The sequence below is a fragment of the Rhineura floridana genome, chromosome 14 (genome assembly GCF_030035675.1).
Source record: "Rhineura floridana isolate rRhiFlo1 chromosome 14, rRhiFlo1.hap2, whole genome shotgun sequence".
Taxonomy (NCBI): domain Eukaryota; kingdom Metazoa; phylum Chordata; class Lepidosauria; order Squamata; family Rhineuridae; genus Rhineura; species Rhineura floridana.
In genome coordinates, this window is record NC_084493.1 from 22,401,866 (window position 1) to 22,415,793 (window position 13,928).

General features: G+C 39.0%; 1 protein-coding gene across 9 annotated transcripts in view; it reads left to right on the forward strand.

Moving 5' to 3' along the window:
- NEO1 (neogenin 1) overlaps positions 1–13,928 on the forward strand; it is a 178,624-nt gene that overhangs the window by 135,057 nt on the left and 29,639 nt on the right. For all 9 annotated transcript variants that reach the window (XM_061594751.1, XM_061594759.1, XM_061594754.1 and 6 more), the window contains exons 9-14: positions 1,514–1,668; positions 3,689–3,837; positions 6,052–6,190; positions 8,498–8,547; positions 9,584–9,728; positions 11,558–11,668. In XM_061594751.1, the coding sequence (XP_061450735.1) occupies positions 1,514–1,668; positions 3,689–3,837; positions 6,052–6,190; positions 8,498–8,547; positions 9,584–9,728; positions 11,558–11,668 (749 nt within the window). The remainder of the gene's footprint in view (positions 1–1,513; positions 1,669–3,688; positions 3,838–6,051; positions 6,191–8,497; positions 8,548–9,583; positions 9,729–11,557; positions 11,669–13,928) is intronic.

Here is a 13,928-nt window from a genome sequence, read left to right on the forward strand (position 1 = left end):
TCGAAAAGACCCTTGCTACAGTCAAATATTCCCCACCGCAGAATGTTTTCTGGGGATTTGTGGTGATAAAGATGGTGCTTGTTCTTCCCCACCCCATAGCATGCATGTGCAATACTCAGAATAGCACTAACTGGGAATCATGTATATTAGAAGAATGAAACATGAACAGAAACTGTCCTTGTATAGCACTTACTGCATTTTTGGAATTTCTCTTTTGTGGAACATTGAAAATGTTTTAGCAGGGAAAGAGTGCCTTGATCATGTTGGAAGCTGTAGGAGGGCTGTGACTCAGTGGTAGAGCATGTGTTTTATATGCAGATGATCCCAGATTCAATCCCCAGCATCCCTAGGTAGGGCTGGGAGTGACCCCAATTGAAAACCCTTGAGAGGTGCTGCCAGGCAGTGTAAACCAAGGTTAGGAAACCATTTTTCAGCCCAAATGCCACATTTCCTTCTTGGCAACCTTTCAGTGGCCACATCCCAGTAGTGGGTGAACCAGAGGCAAAAGTGGACAAAACAATGAATGTGAATTTTACCTCTCTACAGTAAGCTAGTTTCTACATACACTTGCATACCTGGTTCTATCATCCATCCAGGCAAGCAAGAAGCAGTACCAGAGTTCAGAGCAGGGCTGTGGAGTTGGTACGCCAAACCTTCGACTCTGACTCCGACTCCTCTATTTTTCTACTGTTCAACTCCAACTCCTGCTCCACCTAAAATGGCTTCTGACTCCGTCTCCACAGCCCTGGAAAGCGCTGTAAATGTCTTTAGCATTTTTATCACTGCCTGAATATGCGCTGATCTTGGCATCACAGCATTTGTCTTCATCTGGGTCCTGTGTCATACACTGACACACAAAATGTTTTCCATCTTGAGTTATGGTGAAATGCTCAAATACAGCTTGACATTTTGAATTTATATTTAAAAAAATTTGTCAATCACAATCTATTTTGAAGTGGGAGTCAGTACATTTCTACCGACTCCAACTCCACCCAAAATTGCTCACGACTCCACGACTCCGACTCCACAGCCCTGGTTCAGAGACACATTTCATGCAGGCAAAATACTCAGAGAGGACCTAGGGAGGGGGATGTAGCATAGATAGAGCCTCAAGGGCTACATTTGGCCCTGAGGCTTGAGGTTCTCCATTCATCGTGCAGGCAATACTGAGCTAGATGGACCAGTGGTTTGAATCTGTAACAACAGCCTCCTGTGTTTCTAAGGTTTAATGCTGTGGCCAATTCATGCACATCTGCAAATGTGCAAAGGTCTACTAAAAAACTAACAGTTATAGATTAATCGTCCCATTATCCCCTTCATATCATTGCCCACTCAGGATAAAGTTACAATGTTAAGAAATGCATTGTTACTCTGACATGTGACTGTTATTCTGTACTAATACCTTTATTGTGGCGTCTTTTACTGATTATATATACTAAAAGTGTTTCTTTTCTCTGTCCTCAAGCCTCCTCTCACATGCCAATTTCCACCCTCTCTTTCTTTCAATTCAAAGGGAGCGTGTTGAAAACACAAGTCATTCTGGGGAAATGCAAGTGACAATTCAAAACCTGATGCCTGAGTCTGTGTATGTTTTCAGAGTGGTAGCCCATAACAAACATGGACCTGGAGAGAGTTCAGTGCCACTTAAGGTGGCAACACAACCTGAGGGTAAGCATTAAATGTTTCTATCATTGCCATTGTTGTGGCAGATGATGATAAAAATCTATCTTTTTCCTTTTTGCAGCATACAATGCTAGCTGGGCTCTGATTAACTTGCCATATAATGTCATTAGTACATGACTCTGACCACACTTGTATAACTTAAGCCTGGTTCTTAGCTCATGTTAAATTAAAATCAGTTTACTCTGTGTTTGAATGATTTTGAGATGAACCAGTCAAAATTACCATACTTTTCAACGCCACTGAATTCAGTGGCAAAGCTCTAAGCCCATGATTAACAGAACAATTCTGTGCAAGTTTTCTTGAAGTAAGTGCCACTGTGTTCAGTGGGGCTTACTCCTAGTAAGCGTATTTAGGACTGCAGGTTATCATCTGCTGGAATCAGTAGTATTTAAAAGATAAGATGTACAGGCATAGGAACACAGGAAGCTTAATTTTGGCTGGATCATGTGCTCAGTGTGTTTGCAATTCCAGTCTGCTTTGGATAATCCCTTATAGATAAAAATCCATAGACGGTAGAATATAGGAGTCAAACCTGCTTAAGAAATTTCAGGGATTAGGGATTTGAATTATGTAACAAGAAAACACTGCCAGAACTTCTCTATGCTCTTTTTAAAAACCTATTTAACTTTTCAAAATTGTCCCTGTGAAAGCATTTTTAATCATGAGGCTGGTCATTCTTTGGCTTCTACTCTCAACATCCATTTCAGGTTTGGTAGGCTGATTCACTTTTTTTTTTGTTTCAGTGCTCAGTACTGGTTTGATTTTCCTGCATCTTATTCTTGTTTTTCAACCATGATATTGGCACATTGAGTAGTTTGAAAACTTTTGCTTCCATTTTTGATTAACCTTAGTTTAATGTTCATCCAAACCCTAAATAGGTTAATCTTAACTATAGTTTGTTGAAATAAGCTATAAAATACATAGCCCATGGTTTGAAGTTGGCTTGTTTCAAACAAACCATAGTTAATATTCACAGTTTGTTGGGTTTGGGTGAAATGACAAGCTGTGCTTAATTAAAAAAAAGTGAAAGCTTCCAATCTCCTTGTAGCTACACTACACAATAGGAGGGGGGTATGTGAGCCTGAGGCTTGTCATGGGTCATCTCCACCAAAATAAATCACAGTATATTTTAACATCTGAACTAGCTCAATATATGAATAGTAATCCAGCTTTTCAGACATATGGAAAGGAAAAATTAGCATGATTCCACTGTGGACTATATTAATGAAGCCAGATTGATTCCAGGCTATGTCCCTCAGTACATCTATATTCACATTTTTGTCCTTACATTCTGTTTAAAATTTCAGAGCTCTTTGGTTCAGATATTTTATTTTATTTATTTATTGAATTTCTTAGTCGCCCATCTGGCTGGCTATCCAGCCACTCTGGGCAATGTACAAAATAAGCATACAGATACAATAAACATTAAAAATCTGGACACAAAGATAATAAAATCTAGCCCACCCCAAAAGCCTGCCTGAAGAGCTATATAAATGCAGTTAATTACACCATACCGAGTTCCTTCTTCCACTGGGACTTTTTAGCATCTAATAAGGTTTTACCCCTCTCTCTTTCTCCCAGAGTACTAAATATATCAGCTGGTTTCCATGAATTCACAATAACTTTCTGTTCGGCCTGCTTGGATGTTTCTTGTTTTTTGTTTGAAATGAAACTATGTTCACTTGGAATAGATGGAATTTCACCGGCCTTTTGGAGTAATCCCATTATGTTTTCTTCTGGAGTCTGATCAGCAGGAATGTTCCTATCTGCACTGTTCGGTGTTGTTTTTTCCTTTTCATCCTGCAGCCGGGAGACTCCTTTAGTTCCTTCTTTTACAGCCATCAAAATCTGTTCAAGCTGGTGTTGTGTTAAACATACTAAATTGTCCCTTAGTTCCTCAACAGAAGCAGGATATTTTTTTAACTTCTTTTTAGACGGTGGATAACATGAAGTATAATGAATAAATTTTGGGTAAATTTTATAATGTGTCCTGTTTATTTTTCAGTTCAGCTTCCTGGCCCAGCACCCAATATTCGGGCATATGCTAACTCACCCACATCAGTTACTATCAGTTGGGCAACACCTTTATCTGGCAATGGTGAAATCCAGAACTACAAGCTGTACTACATGGAGAAGGGGACAGATAATGAGCAGGTATGATGCATATTTTTTTCTTCAGAGCACATAGAAGCAGCAGAACATTAGGCTTTTATATTACATGTGTAGTAAGATTGCTACTTATGTTATAGTTCTCATTTTGGAATCTCTAGGTCATTTTGTTGGATATATTAGCATACTAAGAGCTAGAGAGATTATTTTTTTATCATCTGACAACAAATGAACACGTTGACATTGCTAGGCAGGTTCTATTCTCACTTTTTGAAGTAAAGCAACTGTTGAAGCTATTTCAGATACAGAGGGTGACTAACTTGTGACCCTCCAGTCCCAGCTACCATGGACAATACTCATGGATGATGGGCATTATAGTCCAAAAACTTCTGGAGGACCACTGGTCAGCAATTCCTGAGATAAACCAATGAGACTTTAATAAAGGTGTACTAATTTCCTTTTACAAAAAGCATCCATTGATTTTTACTAGTGTCTTACCACTTAAGGTTTTCATTGTCATTTTTACATGACCAGACAGCCTGCAGGCCAGTTAGAATAATCAGTACTTCCGGAGTCATACTGCCATATATTTCAACTAGGGTTGAGCCATGGGGGGTTTAATTTTTGTCAGCACACATTTAGTGTAGAAAATACCATCCCTTCCAGTGGGAGACAGAAGTATTCACATATTCAGGAAGCTTTGCTTTGACTGTCCTACTTGGCTAGAATCGTACATGTGACTAATCCTAGCTCTGACTAGATTTGCCCTAACTCTAAATAAAAACATTAAAAACAAATATACAAATTTTAAAACACAAAAAACAATTTAAAAACACAATTTTAAAAATTTAAAAACAATTTAAAAACACATGCTAATATGCCTGGGAGAAGAGAAAAGTCTTGACCTTGCATGGAAAAGATAGCAGTGTTGGCGCCAGGTGCACCTCATCAGGAAGATCATTCCATAATTCCCTTGATGAGGGAAGCACGTAGCCAAATTTGACTGGCTACATGGCATCATGATGTTATCATATTCACTACATGACCCCTGTTTAATTGGAATCACTTCTATGGAGGAAATAGAAATTCCATTGAAGCAGCTGCAGTTTGAGGGAATAGTGACAGAGAACCTTTTCAGAGCTGGGGGAAATATTTTGGACCCCTCATAGTATTCTTTTTGAACCAGAAACTAAAATAGGCAAATGTTCCTTGCAACCCTAATTTCATTCTCAAATTAAGTGATTTGTTGAGGCTGCTCAAAAGACTACAAAGACCCTTTTTAGTAGCAGATACCCAAATCTATTTGACAATACTGTTTCAGAGAGCAAGTGTAACATTATTTGCAAGAGTTGTGAAGATTTCTGTGGACAAAATTCTGTATTATTTTTTAAATGTTTTGTTGGGATATAGAAATTGCTTAGATAATTCTGTTGAAATATAAAACAGTATACAAATTAATTAATTAAATCACAATAAAAGAATTTTTGTCTCATGGGAGCCTGCTTCAGACAACAATCTAAACCATGATTTATATGATAGGGTATGTGCTGCAGCGAGTTTTGAGCTTATACTTTCTCCCTTCCTTCTCTTCTACCTGTGTGGCTTTCACATTCAGTTTTAAGAAAGGTACATATGAACTAGGGGAACTGCACATTACTTTAACTTAGTTCGTTTACAGAGCAGGATATCAAACCATGCTTTGATATCCTGCTTTACAAATTAATTAGAATAAACTGCAGTTCCCCAGTTTGTGCACATCTGGAAACTTTGATTCCCCTCTTGTGCACGAAGTGGGGAAGCATGAGCCTGAAATTTGCTGTGGTTTGTTCCTGATTATCTAACTATGATTTAGAGATCTGAACCAGGCCACTGTATATGATAGCAGAAAATGGAAGAGGGAGGGTTAAGGGGAAGTGGTCGAGTTTAACGAAGAGTTGTAGTAAACTTATAGATTGTTTTGCAGAAGAATGGGAGAAAAAGTAGGTTAGGACAAATGAAATGGTAGATGAGGAGGAACCCTGGTCTTGGTGAGGTCTCATCTTGTCTCCCCCTCTCCATCTGTGTGAACAGCATTTGTAGCCTTAGGCCTCTAGTTTGGTTTAATATTTTATGGCACCCTTTCTGGGTATACTCTTCAGTTGGGAAGTATAAGCCAGCTGGGGATGCTGCTGTTTCTTTACAGAAATGAACACATTCACAAGCAGCAGTATTTTCATGCCAGGTTTTCTCAGGCTTTATGGTTTACATCTTTTCAAATAGGATATTGATGTTGGTGGTCTTTCCTACACAATCAATGGTTTGAAAAAATATACAGAATATAGTTTCCGAGTGGTGGCCTACAATAAACATGGTCCAGGAGTTTCTACACAAGATGTTGTTGTTCGAACTCTGTCTGATGGTGAGTGTCTTCTAATTGCAACAATAATAACAATTTCCTCATTATATGGAGTTTTCATTGGGAAGTTTGTACTATACAAACTAGGTACTATACACACTTAGGAATGCACCAAGGCCTACTAGGAAGAAGATGGCTAGTTCTCCATTGTTGGAATTATAGAACCAAGTACTACAAGCCATGATTAGGTTTCTTCTTCCCACTGTTTAGCGCAGTCTGATTGAACCTTGTTTGAATGTCTGCTACCTCCTCCCACATCTTCTCTTAAGACTCATATTAGGGGCAGACTCATGGTGCTATCACCAGCCAAGTCCATCACCCCCCATCATTGCTTTGTTTATCATCTAGCCTGATGAAAATGTATGGAGAACATGAAAGCTTGGACACCATATTGTGATATTTGGGTGGGTCTGATTTTGGAAATTTTCTTGTGGACTAATATAGCTATCTTTCACTACTACTGCTGCTGCTGCTGCTGCTGCTGCTGCTACTACTACTATTACCTACCTTTTGTTTTTATTATTTTTACTTACATGTTGGGGATCAAATATTTTAAAAGCAGCCCTCAGCCAGCACATGTAAAACCAGGGTGAGCTTTGATACCCTATGTTGGTTTCAAACCAGTATGTATCTTTAATAAGTCACAGGAAGAACCTATAACTATAGATTATGAATGAAAAAGTAACTCTTTGTAAATACAACACCAACAACATTGTTGGTTGTTCTTGTTCACTAAATACTGCCGCTACTCATTGATATATTTTGTTCCTAAGCTATTTTTGCTAGGCAGACCATTTTGAATTAGAGAAAATATTGTATGTGTTTGTGCTTTGTAAGCACTCATGTTTCTTTTCAGTTGATGTGTTCTATCTTTACAGCTGATCTTATTATATTATATTTTGCTGTTGTGAGCCTTTCTGAAAAGATTTGGTTATAAGTGGGATAGAAATTCTTAAATTTAACAGTTCAGATTTGTTCAGCGTGGCATGTCTGTTTGCAGAATTACAGCATGTTTGGGACTTCTTGTGCATTACAAGGTGGTATTACACTCACACAATGTTTTGATAGGATCATTCAAATACTAGTAATGTGATGGGGATATCACTTCTAAAATGCCCCCCAATAGCTATGCACATCTTTAGAATGCTGATGAAGTAAATGTGGCTAACGTTCTTAAGGTAAATTAATTAGAAGTAAATTAATTAAACGCTTCTATGAGGTGAAAGAACCTTCTATGAACTGAAAGATCCTTTCTACAGAGGCTGCTGTGTGGGTCCGTGCTCTGACCTTGCTGCCTTCCAGTCAGTCGCCATTGACACACAGTAATTCTGAATAGGGTGTGACTGGATTATTCAGCCACATCTAGCAGTGCACCAGAATGACCTATCCTTCAAAGAGGCTGTCTGTTGCCTCTCCACAGAAGTTGTTGGTCTAATTGGCCCAGAACCATATTTCATGCTAGGACACATAGGTGATTCTGAGGTCAAGTTGACCATGTCTTTTGACAAACTGTAAAACTTAACCATATCAAATATAAGAATGAAATATGCCTATAATTTTCATTCAGAAACAAAATACCTGACTATCAGAAACTAATGTTGCTATATATCAAAGTGTGTATACTATATCAATATCCATTTTTAGGCTGTTAAAAATGATATTTTTTGTTAAATATTTATCCATACTACGTTATCAAAACGACCCTCTGTGGCGCAGAGTGGTAAGCGGCGGTAATGCAGCCGAAGCTCTGCTCATGTCCAGAGTTCTATTCCAACAGAAGGAGGAAGTCGAATCTCCAGTAAAAGGTGTCGAGGTCCACTCAGCCTTCCATCCATCCGTGGTCGGTAAAATGAGTACCCGGCATATGCTGGGGGGTAAAGAAAGGCCGGGGAAGGAACTGGCAATCCCACCCCATATCTACGGTCTGCCTAGTAAACGTCGCAAGACATCACCCTAAGAGTCAGAAACGACTTGCACTATAAGTGCGGGGACATCTTTACCTTTAGGTTATCTAGTTGTTCACAGAATTTATATGGGATCCCCAAATGGGTTCCTATTTCTATATTGGTGAGGTCCAGATCTTTTTAGCTCCATCCATGTAATCAAGCTACTAGTTTTCAATTCATTCTTGGAGCTTGTTTTCTTTTGCATAGAAGTACAGTGTTCCATGCTAGGATTGGCTGTTTAAAATGTGCAGCTTTTTACTGAGAATTCCGTAAATAAGAAGAGGTAATATAGACTATAATAAATTATATTATTCTTATTTTATTTTGAAGCACGCTATTGAATAACTACTTTTAATGTTTCTAGTTCCCAGTGCTGCACCCCAGAATCTGACTCTGGAAGTGCAAAACTCCAAGGTATGATACTATCAATTTGCTTCTGTAGATAAAAGTGAAGAGTAGAAGGAGCCCAGATCCACTGCCATTTGAACACTGTCCCCAATCATTTTACAAGATGTCTCTTCATGTGATGATTTCAGTTCACATACAATGCTAAGCCAAGCAATGGCTTAATGTAAATGAACTAGTTTGATGGTGCACATTTAGAAAATTGGCTTTGAACAAACCTTGGTTACAGTCTGTGGTTTGTTTGGAGTGAGACAAACAAGCCTGGGTTCACATTAAAAACTAAGCCAAATCATGTCTTCACTCCCACTAGTGCAGCAGCAGCAGGATTAGGGGAGAAGTGAAGCGACCATGATTTTCTAAATGTGTGCCAGCACAATTGTTCGTCCACACTAAGCCATAGTTTGGCTTAATGTTATGTGTGAACCAGGCCATTGTCTTTATCATCCAAGTTGCCTGTTTTTCTTAGCTCAAATATTGAGCCTATGAGGATAAGGCATTTTCTGTTTCTGTGTGTATCAGCTAGATCCTTCAGTTGCCTACATTTTTGCATGTGTTGGACACAATTTCAGTTTGCATGTTTAAATTTGGAGCAAGTGTTGGCTGGTGTCTTCTATTCTAATCAATGAGCAGCTGGTTAAGTCATTCTTTGCTTCAGAAAGAATGGAAATAAGCATTTCCAGTGTTTCAGAGTACCTTACAAGGAATTTTTGGTATGGAAGAGAAATACAAATTTAGATTTGATATATCCTAGTGTTTCCTTAATCATTCATGGTCTGCTACTTAATTTCTAAGATTTGTACGTATAAAAATCAAATACTATTCTCTGCAGTCTAAACTGTAGAGCTGATTTGAGATACGTCATTTTAATGCTTAAAACATTGTGTAAGTTTATACGCAATATTGCAGATTACATATATTACATGCAATATTGCAGATTGCATATAAATTATTCCTTGAACCAATATAATGGAGATTGATGAAACATGCAAATTAGTATAGTTTAATGCAAAGAACATGATTTATACTGCCTTTTAACTTCCCACAGAGCATTATGATGCATTGGCAACCCCCTCCTGCAGGAACACACAATGGGCAAATTACTGGCTATAAGATTCGTTACCGAAAAGTGACTCGGAAAAGTGATGTGACTGAGAGCATTGTTGGGACACAACTTTCACAGCTAATAGAAGGTGAGTGGGTTGGCATTCTTTGTCTAAAAGTAGAAAAAGCTAATTACAGCATCCTTATTCTAAGGAATGCTGTTTAACATGTGCTTTCCATAGTAAGGATGAGAGAAGAGAGTGTACATGTTTTGAGTATATTCATCAGGGGCACTATAAAATATATATATGATGGATAGACATTTAAATACTTTCATAAATAAAACATTTTAAAATCTTAAAAAAACAAACAAATATGTAAATAATATAAGCATAATATGACATAAACTTTTGGCAACTCTAAAAAAAACTAATAACAATATTACCAAAATATTATCACTAATTTATTTTTTATTTTGGAGAGGGTTTTTATTTTTATTGGGGGGATATAAAAAAAAATTAATGGTATCCCCTGTATTTGCTATGTGCCCTCTTATTCCTTGCAAAGAAGGGTCACCGTCTGGCCATAACAACAACGAAACTGTAGCATTTTTCCTTCTGCAGAGAAACCCAAAGTGCTATAGGAAGTGGTTTGAATACGGAATGCTTCTTTTGGGAAGAAGGCAAATGCTCCATTTTAAAAAGGTGCCCAAGAATCGCCTTGACAGGCTGTGTTTACTGCCGATGCTCCTTTTTGCCTTTTAAACTCATTTCTTGCTTATCTTGGATCTTAGTGTGTAGTTCTTGCCTCTTAGGAAGTGGCTATTCAGCCCTGTCTTCCCAGTCCCCCGCTAGGAATGTCCTCCTAAATTATTATGCATCCAATATGCTGATGACATCCAGCTCTATATCTTCTTGTCATCGGACTTGGGTGAGACCACTCACATTCTGAATTGGTATCTGGTTGCTGTGATAAGTTGGATGTGGCATTCTAGAAATATCCACTTGGCACCAGTTTTACTGACTTACATGCTTTCTATCAGTTTGGAGTGAGACAAACAGTCCTGGGTTCACATTAAAAACTAAGCCAAATCATGTCTTCACTCCCACTAGTGCAGCAGCAGCAGGATTAGGGGGAAGTGAAGTCCCATAAAAAGTCCCATTTTTCAGATTTTCGTCTCTGAAATTTTCCTGTAAGTAACATGCAAAGCTCTTTCTAACAAGTTTGTTTTAACCAACTCAGTGAAACTTGAATTGAACGACATGCCAGGCTATGGTCTGAAGGCACATGAGTCCTCCACCTGCTGAAGCTGAGCAGGTTTGGGTCTGGTCAGTGCCTGGATGGGTAACCATCTGGGAACAATGCGCGTGCTGCCTTGAGTTTCATGATGGATGAAAGGCAGGATATATAAATGTAAGAAAAAATAATAAAATAAAATTTCACATACATGAAGATGTAACATTACTCCTGATCGGAATTTGGTTTATTTTTGACTTGGACTAAGTTCTGTTTGTAATGCAGAGGGTTCCTGTTCTGCAGATAAAATATGAATGAATCCTTTGAAAAACAAAATATTTCCATTTGCCATAAACAAGTCACTCACATGCTCTCTTGCTGTTGACTTACAGGAAAGGTCATTGTAATGTGTCAATCCTGTCACAACCTGACAGATAATTTGTGTCAATTGAATCAGCTGGAGTCTTACTGCAAGAATTGTTGATTGCCATGCATAGCCTCAGGTTATGCTCAAGTAGTCATCTGAGAGGTGAAAGGCCACAGTGTAAAGCATTTAGCTTACTGGATCTGTGTTACACTTGACTTATGATTTAGAAATAACCATGTAGGCTGTTCATTTAGACACTTATTTAGTGTCATCTTAATAAGCTATTTAATTCTCAGACTGGAGGAACTGTTGATGTTTTAATTCATCATATTCACTGTGGGAGTTATATTTTCATACTGTGTATTTTTGTATCAGGCCTGGAACGAGGTACAGAGTACAGCTTCCGGGTGGCTGCCTTAACAGTCAATGGCACAGGACCATCTACTGATTGGGTGTCAGCAGAAACATTTGAAAGTGACCTTGATGGTAAGGATATAAAGATGCAGTTTGCATTAAAAACATGTTTATACATGCAGGCCGAGGGAGAAATGTGGGGATTTTTTTCAACACTTCACCAAAATTGAAAAAATGTTTGCATGGGGGTGGGGAGAGAAAGGAACATATCCTGCTGAGGAAACCAGGCTGACATGTGCTCCAATTCACTTGCAGCAGTATATATGTATGCATGTATGTATTTATTTATAGGTTTATACATTGCACACTAAACCAATTATCTAGGCAATGATCATAACACATTGATGAAACAGCATAAAAATGCTTACTCAACTTCTGGACAGTTATACACAATAACTAATTTATTTATTTATTTATTTATTATTTGATTTATATCCCGCCCTTCCTCCCAGCAGAAGCCTAGGGTGGCAAACAAAAGCACTAAAACCACTTTGAAATATCATAAAAACAGACATTGAAATACATTAAAACAAAACAACTTTACAAATATTTTTTTAAAAGCTTTGAAGACATTTTTTTTAAAAAGGTTAGAAAACAGTAGAAAAAAGGTTTAAAAGAATATTAAAAAGCAACTCCAACACAGACGCAGACTGGGATAAGGTCTCAACTTAAAAGGCTGGTTGAAAGAGGAAGGTCTTCAATAGGTGCTGAAAAGATAACGGAGATGGCACCTGTCTAATATTTAAGGGTAGGGAGTTCCACAGGGTAGGTGCCACCACACTAAAAGTCCGTTTCCTATGTTGTGCAGAACGGACCTCCTGATAAGATGGTATCTGCAGGAGGCCCTCACCTGTAGAGTGCAGTGATCGACTGGGTATATAAGGGATAAGATGGTCTTTGAGGTATCCTGGTTCAAAGCTGTATAGGACTTTGTACACCAAAACTAGAACGTTGAACTTGGCCCAGTAGCAAATGGGCAGCCAGTGCAATTCTTTCAGCAGCGGGGTGACATGTTGGCGGTACCCCGCCCCGGTGAGCAGTCTTGCCGCCACATTTTGCACCAGTTGCAGCTTCTGGACCAACCTCAAGGGCAGCCACACATAGAGCGAATTACAGTAATCCAGCCTGGAGGTTACCAGTGCATGGACAACAGTGGTCAGGCTATCCCAGTCCAGAAACAGCCGCTGCTGTCTTACCAGCTGAAGCTGATAAAAGGCACTCCTAGCCACGGAGGTCACCTGGGCCTCTAGCGGCAAAGATGGATCTAGGAACACCCCCAGACTACGGACCTGCTCTTTCAGAGGGTGTATGACCCCATCCAAAACAGGCAACTGACCAGTTATCTGAACTCGGGGACCATCAACCCACAGCTCCTCCCTCTTGATAGGATTCAAAGTCAGTTTATTGGCCCTCATCCAGCCCACCACCGAGTCCAGGCAGTGGTCCAAGGCTTGCACGACCTCTCCCAATTCAGATGTTATGGAGAAATAGAGCTGGGTATCGTCAGTGTACTGCTGACACCTTGCCCCAAATCTCCTGATGACTGTTCCCAAGGGCTTCATATAGATGTTAAACAGCATGGGGGACAAAATGGTAACCTGCGCCACACCACAGCACAACTGCCAGGGGGCCGAAAGACGATCACCCAATGCTATTCTCTGAAACCGACCCTGGAGATAGGATCAGAACCACTGTAAAACAGTGCCTCCAATACCCATCTCACCAAGCCAACTCAGAAAGATACCTTGGTCAATGGTATCAAAAGCTGGCAAGAGATCAAGTAAATATACATACCATTGAAAGTAATGCAGAATGGATGCATGTCTATATTTGTATGTGTGTGTTATCCATCCACAGTGCATTATTTTCATACCTGGGTTGTGATAAAAGCCTTGGACTGTTGAGCAAAGAAAAGGTAGTGCCGAACTGGAGTGTTGTAGTGGTTGCCTTAGCAAAAGGGATGTGTTCCATGCTGCCTCTGATAACTTTGTTTTCCTTGGTGACATTTTCAGATCAGTAAATCTACATGGTTCACGAAATCATCACATTTGGCTGGGATCAAATGGTGCTGAAGCAGCAACATATTGGTTGTGAAAAATGTAAAAGACCATGAAAGGTTTCTGAAGGGCTTTTCAAACATCCTGAAAGATCAGTTTTCATCTTTAAAACCGAGTACAAAAAGACTGGTGCAGAATTAGCTTGCACTATTTCAGCTGCAACAGGGGTTTTGTGTTTTTTTCCCCTTTCTCCTCTGTTGAATCCTTAAATATTATAATTAATATTGAAGCATAGGAACTCAATATTACTGCTGAAGAAGCTAATAAAATACTCC